At 39.5% G+C, this 11,170-nt stretch overlaps 1 protein-coding gene across 10 annotated transcripts in view; it reads left to right on the forward strand.

Annotated features, from left to right (window-relative positions):
• FRY (FRY microtubule binding protein) overlaps positions 1 to 11,170 on the forward strand; it is a 477,475-nt gene that overhangs the window by 438,207 nt on the left and 28,098 nt on the right. For 6 of the 10 annotated variants that reach the window (XM_017538031.2, XM_017538028.2, XM_017538026.2 and 3 more), the window contains 5 exons: positions 639 to 647; positions 4,149 to 4,349; positions 4,846 to 5,007; positions 7,969 to 8,135; positions 9,688 to 9,877. In XM_017538031.2, the coding sequence (XP_017393520.1) occupies positions 639 to 647; positions 4,149 to 4,349; positions 4,846 to 5,007; positions 7,969 to 8,135; positions 9,688 to 9,877 (729 nt within the window). Of the gene's footprint in view, positions 1 to 638; positions 648 to 4,143; positions 4,350 to 4,845; positions 5,008 to 7,968; positions 8,136 to 9,687; positions 9,878 to 11,170 lie in introns of all 10 variants that reach the window. The other 4 variants (XM_037741803.1, XM_017538029.2, XM_037741802.1 and 1 more) reach the window with 3 other exon arrangements.

An 11,170-nucleotide genomic window follows, 5' to 3' on the forward strand; every position in this document is an offset into this window, starting at 1 on the left:
TATCCTCATCTGATAAAGTTAGGCATAGTTGGCTTTCAGATCAAAACACAGTTGTCAAAAAAGAAAGACAAGCCATTTTGTCATATCTATTTCTTTTCATTAGTCTCAATTTATTGAATAATATCTACAAGAGTTTGCCCTTGAATTTTTTTAGAATCTTTAAAAGGTGCTGTGTCTTTGCTATTAATTGCACATCAGCAGTAAACAGATCACAATCACACTCTTAGCTTTGTGAACAGGCTCACGTGATGCTGCCTTTATTTCCAGTTGATGACCCTCATTCGCGTTCTCATGACATTTAATAATTTTCTCACAAATACGTATTTAGGCATTCCAAAAAAAAATGTGTTGAGGAAACCAAGGTTGAAAGCTATTTCAGAAATTGTAGTAATGATTTGTTATCCCAGCCGTATCATCCACAGCCAAGGGGTTTGGAATTTCTGATGTTTAATGTTGATTTTTCTCTTTGGAGTTAGTGTATATTTACCTTATTTTTTAAGGTGCACCTACTAAAGTGTATATTATTAGCACTATTAGTGTTTCGTTAACACTAAGAAAAATGTTTTTGAGTCTCTTTAATATAATCATTGTAAATAGACCTTTTGTTTGTTTTTCTGTTCATTCAATCTGCTACCCAGGAACTTCAGGTAAGATGATGCTATTTTTAATTCCGATATGCTAGTAGATGTTTTGCATCTTTGCAGATTTATAACAACATAATTGCTTTGTCCTCCCTTCCAGAATATATATGCTTATTTGCGTGCATATTTCCATTTAGGTGTGTGATATAAAAGGTATTTTTCTTGGCTGCTCTAGTATGGAAATGTCTTCTAAAATGTAAATACATTTTTAAAACCTTTATATGCCTAGTTCTGAAAGTTGCATGATTATATCTCTTGAAAGAAATGGAGATTTCAAATCTGATCTATGGAAATCCTATCATTTCTCATTAAGTGGGTACACAACTGGATGGGTTTTATTGTTAGATTCTTGTATTAAAACTGAACTCGCTGGGTGCGATGGCTCACACCTATAATCCCAGCAGTTTCGGAGCTCAAGGTGGGCAGATCACTTGAGGCCAAGAGTTCAAGACCAGCCTAGCCCACATGGCAAAACCCTGTCTCTACTAAAAATACAAAAATTAGCCATGCCTGGTGGTGCAATCCTGTAATCCCAGCTACTCAGGAGGCTGAGGCAGGAAAATCCCTTGAACCCAAGAGGCAGAGGTTGCAATAAGCCAAGATCGCACCAGTGCCCTCCAACCTGGGCAACAGAGCAAGACTCAGTCTCAAAAAAAAGAGTGAAATGAACAATGTGCATCTAACTATATACCATATGTACTTTGTTGAATCCTTTTTTTTCCCCAGGAATTAAAGGGTATCTCTGTCTCTGTGTAGTGACTATGTAACTTTTCATCCCTTTTGAAAGTAAAAGGGCATACTAATAATATTTATGCCCAAACAACAGGCATTAAAACTGGATCATCCCGGACAAATTGACCTATGATCAGTCTCTATCTGTGTATATCAGACTTACTTTAAGTAGAACATTTGGGGGAACATATTTTGACCACAGTGCACCCAAGCTTCTTCAGCAATAATCCTTGTTTGACAAAGTTCTAATATGAAAAAATGTTTCAAAAAATATTATTTCTTAACATTTCTAGAATGTTTAATCATTAACTTTCCCATCTCAGTATAAATACTGAGTGGTTTTTAAGTTTGATAACTGACATATACAAAGTGTTCATCTGGACTAGCCATCCTCTGCATTTTCTCACATATAGAAAATTGTTTTGACTTTTCACTTTGTATGTAACATAAAATACAAATCTGACATTTGGGGGAGAGGAAGGATGGAGGGTGGCTGTCCCACTGGGGCCATGCTGAGAAAGCCTGGTTGACTTTTAATTACTGTGGACTTTAACAGGCCAGACTACAACACTGTTCCATCTCAACCTCTCAGCCACCACTAGGGAAACCGTTCCAACACTCTTGCCTCCAAGGGAGATATTGCATCTGCCAGCAAGACAGCCAAACCTTATTCCTACAAGAACAGCTTTCCTGCCTCCCCATTTTCACACCTGATTGGTTCAGGTCTTCACCAGAGCTACCACCAAACCAGCGGTAGCAGCAACCTGTGCCTGGTGTAGCGTTCTCCCACATGGATGTCTGTATTCCTCTGCAAGCTCATGGTTCTGTCTCAGGTGCAGCGTGGGAGACCTCCAGAATCGCTACCTAAGATAGTTCATCTAACCCTTCCAGTCATTTGGTACAAGAGAGTCAGTTTTGTGAATTGTGTTTATTTTACCCTATAATTTTCACATTCTTCGCTTTTTACTCTGTATAGTTAGTACTCTGATTTTTCTTTATTTTTTTCCTTTCTTTACACATTGGATTTTCCTTTTCTACCTGGAACTTTTGCCTCTTTCATATATTTTTTATTTTCTCACTGCAGTGGCTGTTTTTTAAATCCCAGTGCAACAGTTAGCCATTTTCCACCAGAAAAAAAGAAAAAATATGTGCTGGTAATTTATCACACCAGATACTGGATATTAGAAATAATATTCTGAGTCTCTACTCTCTTTTATAATTATATAGCCCTAAGAGCAATCATGAATATCATATGTGAGGGTGAATAATGATAATTTGTATATCTTATCCAGATTGTGCTAAAGATTTATACCTGTTGCCTTCTACCATGAATAGCCCAAGCAGACTGTGGAAAAGCTGTGCCTCTGTTATATGACAAGTCTGTGAGAATGGCAAGCTTGTTTCACTAGGAGTCAGACACAATGGATCCTTAAAACAGGAAAATTAATAAATGATAATGCTCATAAGTTTAACAGTAATTTGCATCTCTCACATTATGCTGTTCACTGAGCTCTCATTAGAAAATATTGTTTTATTTTATTTCAATTAACCATCAGGCAGTGTTTCGAATTACCAGTAAATGAAAAGATTCTGTACTGGATTTTGTCAGATCATTTGTTTATGTTAAATTTTGCTTATTAGTCAGCTGAGTAATATTTCTCTTCCTTTATTCCTATCTTAACAGAGAAAAATAAAACCCAAATCCATTTCTAGAAAAAAGAAAGTCAAATACACTTACTTAATAACTGATGGTTTGTAGAAAAAGTCTGAATGCAACTAAAAGCTTTCTTTAACACTTAAATGGTGACTTAAGCTAGTTCTCAGTAATTCAAAACATACAAATCAACAATAATATTTGGGTCTGACTGCGGTGATTCACACCTGTAATCCCAGCACTTTGGGAGGCCAAGGTAGGTGGATCACTTGAGATCAGGAGTTCAAGACCAGCCTGGCAACATGGCAAAACCCCATCTCTACAAAAGAAATTAGGCAGGCATGGAACCCGGGAGGTGGAAGTTGCAGTGAGCTGAGATCGTGGCACTGCACCACTCCAGCCTGGGCGACAGAACCAAACTCTGTCTTAAAATAAAAATAATAATATTTGGTACTGAGTCCAGGAAATTAATGATTTTCTACACTGGGACAGTTATTTAAAGATGAGCCTAAAGCAAAAGTTAAGGTGTGGCTGCTCCGGCCTCTGCATAGTGCATGCTCCATCAGACTTGGCCCAACTGCTCTGATAGTCTTTAACTCTGCATTGTATCTGTGAAAACCGCTGTGTTAGAGACAGGCTGGAATGTTTATCTAATGCTCTTCCACTAAATACCCAAAGGATTCTGGAATGTGCTACAAGCATAGCTCCTACTTTTTTCTCCTTCTGAAAGCTATACTAAACAGGGGCCGACCTCAGGGCGGTGGGGCTGACACCTATTTGAAGTTTTCATACTAATGATCTCTTTCTTACAGATTTTTGAAAGCCCAGATCATTGGTAGGGTTTACCAAAATCAACGTTTAACAAAATGTAATAATTACCCACCCTGCCAAAGAAAAGTATGTCACCACTTCTACCTATGACTTCACCTGCATTTACATGAAAATAGTGTGATTTTACTACTTTTCACATCGGGTAAACAAAAGGTTTGATACCAAAGTAGATGAGAGCCTAAGAGTTGATCATGATAATATTTGTTCCTAAGTTGTGACTAATTGAAAGTGTGAACGTGTGAGTGCAAGAGGATTTTGGCATAAAAAACTGGCTGATGGTGTGATTTCAGGGTGAGAGTATGGACAATTTCAACTGGGGAGTGCGCAGACGTTCTCTGGACAGCCTGGACAAGTGTGATATGCAGATTCTGGAGGAGCGCCAGCTGTCAGGAAGTACTCCCAGCCTGAATAAAATGAACCATGAGGACTCCGATGAGTCATCTGAGGAGGAGGACCTCACAGCCAGCCAGATCCTGGAGCACTCAGACCTAGTAAGTAGCACCTCTCCCACTCTAGGAATTGGGAGGCTTATTTTTTGTAATTAATGCAGGAGTATAGTTTCCAGTTGCAGCTAAAGAAACTTCCCACAGCTGCTGAACTAAAATCAGAACCGTCAGGTGGTGTCTAATGGGTTCTAGCTGGCAGTCTTCTCTGTAGTTTGCAAATAGAAACAAAGACGAGGGTCCATGTGATTCACCCTGAAAGCCACCAGATCTGTTAAGGCCTAGATTTTTCCCAAATACCTTTTATTATTCTGGAATCTTTTTTAAAAAATTCCCCAGATCTCAAAGTTTGGAGATAAGACAGACATTTTGATGTGATTATCTGAAAATACCTGGATTACTAGGTGCTGTGTTTAAGGTCCAATAATGGTGAAATGTGGAAGTTGAAGAGTTAAGACATATTAACTAATAACTAGAGAATAATTGGAGCTTTCAAAGAATGGGAACTTTATACTATGTTTAATTTCCTTTGCTTTTTAAATAGATCATGACTCTTTCCCCCTCTGAAGAGACAAATCCCATGGAGCTGCTCACCACAGCCTGTGACTTGGCCCCTACGGACCCTCATTCCTTTAACACCAGAATGTCCAGCTTTGATGCTTCCTTGCCTGATATGAATAATCTGCAGATTTCTGAGGGTTCAAAGGTGAAGAGATTTTAGCAATGATGATTTGTAGTATCCTTTAAAAAAAAAAAAGCACTTCCAATTTTCTGAGAATTCTTAAGGGGTCTCAAGTAGAGATACTATCATTTTATTTGTCTCTTTTTTAAAATAATAGAAGTTTGTGCACGTGAGCCTATGTTTTGAGGTTGTTTTACCCCCACAAACTTGAGCAGCCATCTTCTTGGCTAAAAGACTTGATTTGAGGTCTTTTTAAAATGAGACATTTTGCATAAACACTGCTGGTAGATGGCAAAACCAGTGGTGTATGTCTGAGATCGCTCTGACTGAGAAACTGCTGATCTCTGTCATGACTTTTATAAAACAATATGCTAAGTGAGGTGTGGGTGTATGCACGTATTTGGGGAAATTTTTTCCTATGTAGGAAACAATTATACGATTTGTACATTGATTCAGTACTTGCCTTTTGGCATACTATCAGAATTTTTAATGTCAATCACAGTCTTATGCCAGATTCGCACAAAACTCTTCTCACCAGACTCTGTAAGGAAAAAATAATAATGGGTGTAATTTTCTTAATTAAAAAAAAAAAATCTAACAGCATGTATTTCATTTAAAGTTTATTTTATTAAAATGTTCTGAAAACCATCCACTTGCATGCTATGTCCACATGTATGCCCATCGGTATAGAATTGTATTTCCTTATAGTAGAAATACCAAAATAATCTATTGCTATTAGGATAGAGTCAAGCATTCTTTATCGTGAGTTTGGTTATTGTTGTGCAAGTTCAAAAGAAAAAATAAAATTGAAAAACATGTTATAAAAGTATATTCCTTCTGACGCTCCTAATGGAGAAATATAATATTGGCTATTCTATATTCTCTGATAGTGTAGTAAAAATAGATCAGAAATCTAGGAAAATAAATGTGCTTTAAACCAAGGGCAATCACCGAATTGCAAATACCTAATAATATTGAAGCTTAAAATAGTAATTATTTCCAAGATTGCCTCATTGCAAAGCTACTACAATCAGGATTCCTGGAATTAGCAGAGTTCTTTTTTAGCCAAATATAATAAAAGCCTAGAAAGAAAAGTTGTCTAAATTAAAATCCTAAGATTATGAAATTAAATTTCATAGAAAAAACATCACAAAAGATATGTGAAGTTATTAGCATTTGATATTTCTCATTGTTAATATGGTCATTTACTCAATTTTTCTATTTTAAATGCTGAAAACATACAGATTTCTCATAGAAGGTACTCTCATAAAAAGGGGTAGCCCGACACAGTGGCCCATGCCTATAATCCCAGCACTTTGGGAGGCCAAGGTAGGTGGATCATGAGGTCAGGAGTTCAAGCCAGGATGGTAAAACCCCATCTCTACTAAAAATACAAACAAATTAGCTGGGCATGGTGGCAGGTGCCTGTAATCCCAGCTACTGGGGAGGCTGAGGCAGAGAATTGCTTGAACCTGGGAGGCGGAGGTTGCAGTGAGGAGACAGCACACCACTGCACTCCAGCCTGGGCAACTGAAGGAGACTCGGTNAAAAAAAAAAAAAAAAAAAAAAAAGTACTACCTAAGTAATAGATCTATCCGACCAAGAAAATGTCAAGTCCCATTTCTGAAGAGCTATCCCTTCAGAATGCAGTTTCTCATATAAGCTGCATTTCTACAATGTTTGATATATCTATGATATTAGAGAAAATAAAATGTATTTTAATAAGAACTCATCCCTTCTCTAATGGATTAAGTATATGTACACTAATAACCTAGACCAGGCACCAACGGCCAGCCCTGTTGGCAGCACTGTAGTTTTAAAAAGCAGATACGGATAAACATCTCAAACTCAGTTTTTACCAGCAATTCCTCCACAGACATGAGATATCTTATTTCCTTAATATATTTTTATCATTCCTGGTAATTTTCCCTATAATTCTAGAGTCAAAGTATAATATGTGTATTATATATATATATTTACACACTGAATGAGTGGACAGATGTAACTCGTGATAAGGCTCTAATTCACAGACAATGCTATTTTGCCTTTTGTTTTTAAGAAAATGACTCACTGTAACATGTGCATATTTCTTCCTCTCCCTTCTGATCTGGAATCCAGTTGCCTTCCTTCCTCTCCTGAAGAACAATCAGTCCTCCTTTTCCCCCTGGCCCAGGCCCAAACCTAGCCTCTTTTTCCATTTTACTTGCATGTCTCTTTCCTGCCTCTCACTGATCGTGGTTCTGCCTGCCCTAGAGCCCTTTCATTGTCCTGCTCATTCCACATTTTGTAGTCAGGTAAGAGCAGATACTCATATCTGTTATTTTCAAGGGGTATTCTCGAGGGTAAAGCATACATGCAAATGGATCTTAGAGGACTCCCTATGTGGAAAGGCCAAGCAACCCAACAGGCTCAGGGAAGGACTGTGGATCACTCGTGCACACCACAGGTATCCTGGACATCTACTGTGCCAGGCCCTGATGATTCCTCATTCCGTTGGGAAAGGGGTTCTATATTAGAGAATTAGCTCTGGATAGGCTTGCTTTAGAAGGCTGGGTTTGGACATGGAAAGAGTTCTGAATCCAAAGGCAGTGTTTCTTGTCTTAGCACCAACTCTGACTGTGGACCTGATATTAGACAAGTCCCTTTCCTACATGGAGCACTGTTTCCTCATCTGCAAAATGTGGAGGCTGGATTGGAGGTCTTGATTGTCTTTTCCAGGTTTACTGTTCATACCCTATAAGCATGGGCCACGTATGAAAATCTATTGAGAGCCCCTGTGGGGACTATTATGGAAGAGATTGAAAAGAAGATAAAGAATGAACAGAGTCCAGCCTAGAAATGGACTATAATGTAGCTAGAAAACACACGCCCCCATTTCTATCACCATCAGCATTTCATTCTCTCTTATTTGTTCCATAGGTGAACAGGTTGTCCTGAATGTATTCTTACATATTGGGGGATTCTTCTGTCTTTTTATTCTTCCAGGCTGAAGCTGTTCGTGAGGAGGAGGACACCACCGTGCATGAGGATGATCTTTCTAGTTCCATCAATGAACTCCCAGCAGCTTTTGAATGCAGTGACAGCTTTAGCCTGGACATGACTGAGGGGGAAGAAAAAGGCAATCGGGCACTGGACCAGTTTACCCTGGCGAGGTAATGGAGCCCTTGGCGTATGTGAGTGGTGTGAATGTTCATGGTACATTGTATTGCATTCACACTCTAGTTAAATGTCACACTTGCACTTCTGGGACATCCTAATAAAGGAGTCCAAAGCGACATGTATCGTGGTGGGCTCTCAGCTGAGTCAGTCATCCAACCCCATTGTAGGGCCTCATGTGGAACAAAGAAAGGACACTTACATATGAATTCATAAGGCCAGAAAGCAATGTAAAACACCAAGGAAGAGCCTGGGAAACATGGTCCAGACCTTTAAGCTTTGAAGATAAGCAACACTTGGCAAGCCTTGGAAATAAGCTGTTCGCATTTGGAATTAAAACACTGGAACAAGAGGCTCTTTATATAGTAAATACCTACTCTTTAAGCGGGCATCTTTTGCCCTGGTGGCTGATATTTCTTAGACTAGTGAGATATACAAACAGAAAAAAAAATGTGAGGAGAAATAGATAAAAATACCAGAGGTTAGACTGATCCAGCATCTAGAATAAATCAGAAATAATAATGCTACAGGTCTACTTCAGAAAAAGAAAGTTGAGATCCTAAAATTACTCTTCTGAAAGTTGAAAATAAGAACTAAGTAAAAGCTTCTGATATGCTAGACAAAGGCCTTCTGTTACAGTGAGCGATATCTGTCCATCAAAGGAAAAGGTTAAGATAATAACTAGAGAAGAATTTGACTTTTCATGTTGTATTCATTATCTCTTCTTTCTTCCTGCCTCTCTGTCTCTCTTTCTCTGCATGTCTCTGGTTTCCTTGTCTCCTCCATCTTTGTCTTGCAGGCATTTGTGCATACGTATTTATTAATATTCTCCCTCCAGAAAGGAAAAATTAGAAGATTCAAAATTTTTATAATTTTTCAAAGTGAAAAATGAAGAATGAAACTGCCAAAGCATAGGAACTGTGGTTTACTTTGGGGCATGGCCTTTGTGAGTGTGAGAGGCCCTTGCTGAAGGCTAAAAAAGGCACCAAGTCTATAGAAAGGGAATCAGAAATGGAGGAATCACAGAAATTCTAGAGGTGCAAATTCTATTTCCTTGAATCATGAAAGAATCTCGGTGACCTCTGGCCGGGCACAGTGGCCCTCACCTGTAATCCTACCACTTTGAGAGGCCAAGCTGGGTGGATTACTTGAGGCCAGGAGTTAAAGACCAGCCTGGCTAACATGGTGAAATACCATCTCTACTAAAAATACAAAAATTAGCTGGGTATGGTAGCACACGCCTGTAATCCCAGCTACTCTGGTGACTGAGGCATAAAAATTGCTTGAACCCGGGAGGCGGAGGCTGCAGTAAGCTGAGATCACGCCACTGCACTCCAGCCTGGGCAACAGAGCCAGACTCAAAACAAATAAACCAAAAATAATTGCAGTGACCTCTGAATGAAAGCCAAGTCCCCAAAGCAACTTCAAAAGGAAGAGTGGGTAGAAAAGTTACCTCATTTTGCTGACTCTCAGGGTCAGAAGATATAAAACCCAGTATAGGATGATAAGGATATCACTTCTTGACATAGTTGTTTTCATTTTTTCCAGCTTTGGAGAAGGTGACAGGGGAGTCTCTCCCCCTCCCTCACCCTTCTTCTCAGCCATCCTTGCCGCCTTTCAGCCCGCAGCCTGTGACGATGCCGAGGAGGCCTGGCGCAGCCACATCAACCAGCTTATGTGCGACTCGGACGGCTCCTGTGCTGTGTATACATTTCATGTGTTCTCCTCTTTGTTTAAGGTATGCGGGCTCACTGAAAGTGCAGAGGACTTCATTTCTTAGGGGAGCCAGGTGGCTTCGACTTTAAGGAGAGATTGCTCTTTTGTTCTGGGGTTATACTACTGTATTTTCTCCCCACATACCCCTAAATTTCCTCTTTAGCCAATGCTGGGGATGATGAACACTGGAGGCTACGAAGATGAGTTTGTGGGGGAAGATTTGTTGATATGGAAACGTGGTTACAATATTGTAGTTTAAAATTTCTTCTATTCACCCTTAATCTCGTCATCCTTCTCAACGTGATATTGATGACTTAGGCTGCCATGAAGTACCTTTCACTCCTGCCTTTCTGGCTGTTATTGACATCACCAGTCCTCAGCAGCCATGACACAGGACCATTAAGGAGAATGTTCTGCCAAGCCTATCCTCCATCCCACCCCCCTTTACCTCTCTTTTGTTTTCATTATTTTATCTTCCCTTTCCTTGTCTTTTCTCATTTTCCCACTCTGTAAATTCCTTAGCATGCCAGCCATAGCTGTGAGCACTTGCTTACTCCCTTTAGTTGCTTTTGAGCAAGTGAAGGCATTCTTGCTGTTGTAGCAGCTTCCTGTGCACTGCAGATTTTGTTTTATGAAATGGGAAAATGCCTCCTACTTGGTCGATCTTAAGTATCAGGCCAATCTAACAACTGCCGCTCCAGTGTGAACCACGGCCCCACCGTCTACCGTGTCTTTGTGCAAACTATAGTCAATGTCCCCGCCTCCAGAGGGGTGCAGTACCACATTTGGCCAGCAGGGTGCCAGTGAAATTTCAACCCCACTTCCGATCCCTCAGCAGACACCTAGCATCTTGCACGCACAACTAACTCTCTGGGGCAGTCTTATGTGTGGACACCTTAAATCTTGCTTGTTACCTCATAGCACACTTACAATGACTGCTTCCTATTAACCCCTCTATGCATCTTTCTGTAAACTTTTATCCTCCAAATTTCATCAAATAATTGGCAGGTGCAGGAGGCAGCAAAAGAGAGAAACATGCCTTGCTGTGAAGAAACACCAGAGCTCTTTGAAGGTCATCACAGTTAACTAGACCTCTGTCTGAGCTTGAGACAGGTATTGACTTTGAAAATGGCAATGCTGGGGATAATGAAGACTGGAAGCTATGAAGATGAGGTTGTAGGGGAAGATTTGTTGATGTGGAAACATGGTTACCAATATTACAGTTTTAAGAGAAAGCTGGTTTAAAAAAAAATCTAGAGTAGTATTCCTTTTTTAAAATGCCTAGAAAATAATGAAAATTATATACCAGAATATC

Source organism: Cebus imitator, unplaced genomic scaffold (genome assembly GCF_001604975.1).
Source record: "Cebus imitator isolate Cc_AM_T3 unplaced genomic scaffold, Cebus_imitator-1.0 Scaffold108, whole genome shotgun sequence".
In the NCBI taxonomy this organism is placed as follows: Eukaryota; Metazoa; Chordata; class Mammalia; order Primates; family Cebidae; genus Cebus; species Cebus imitator.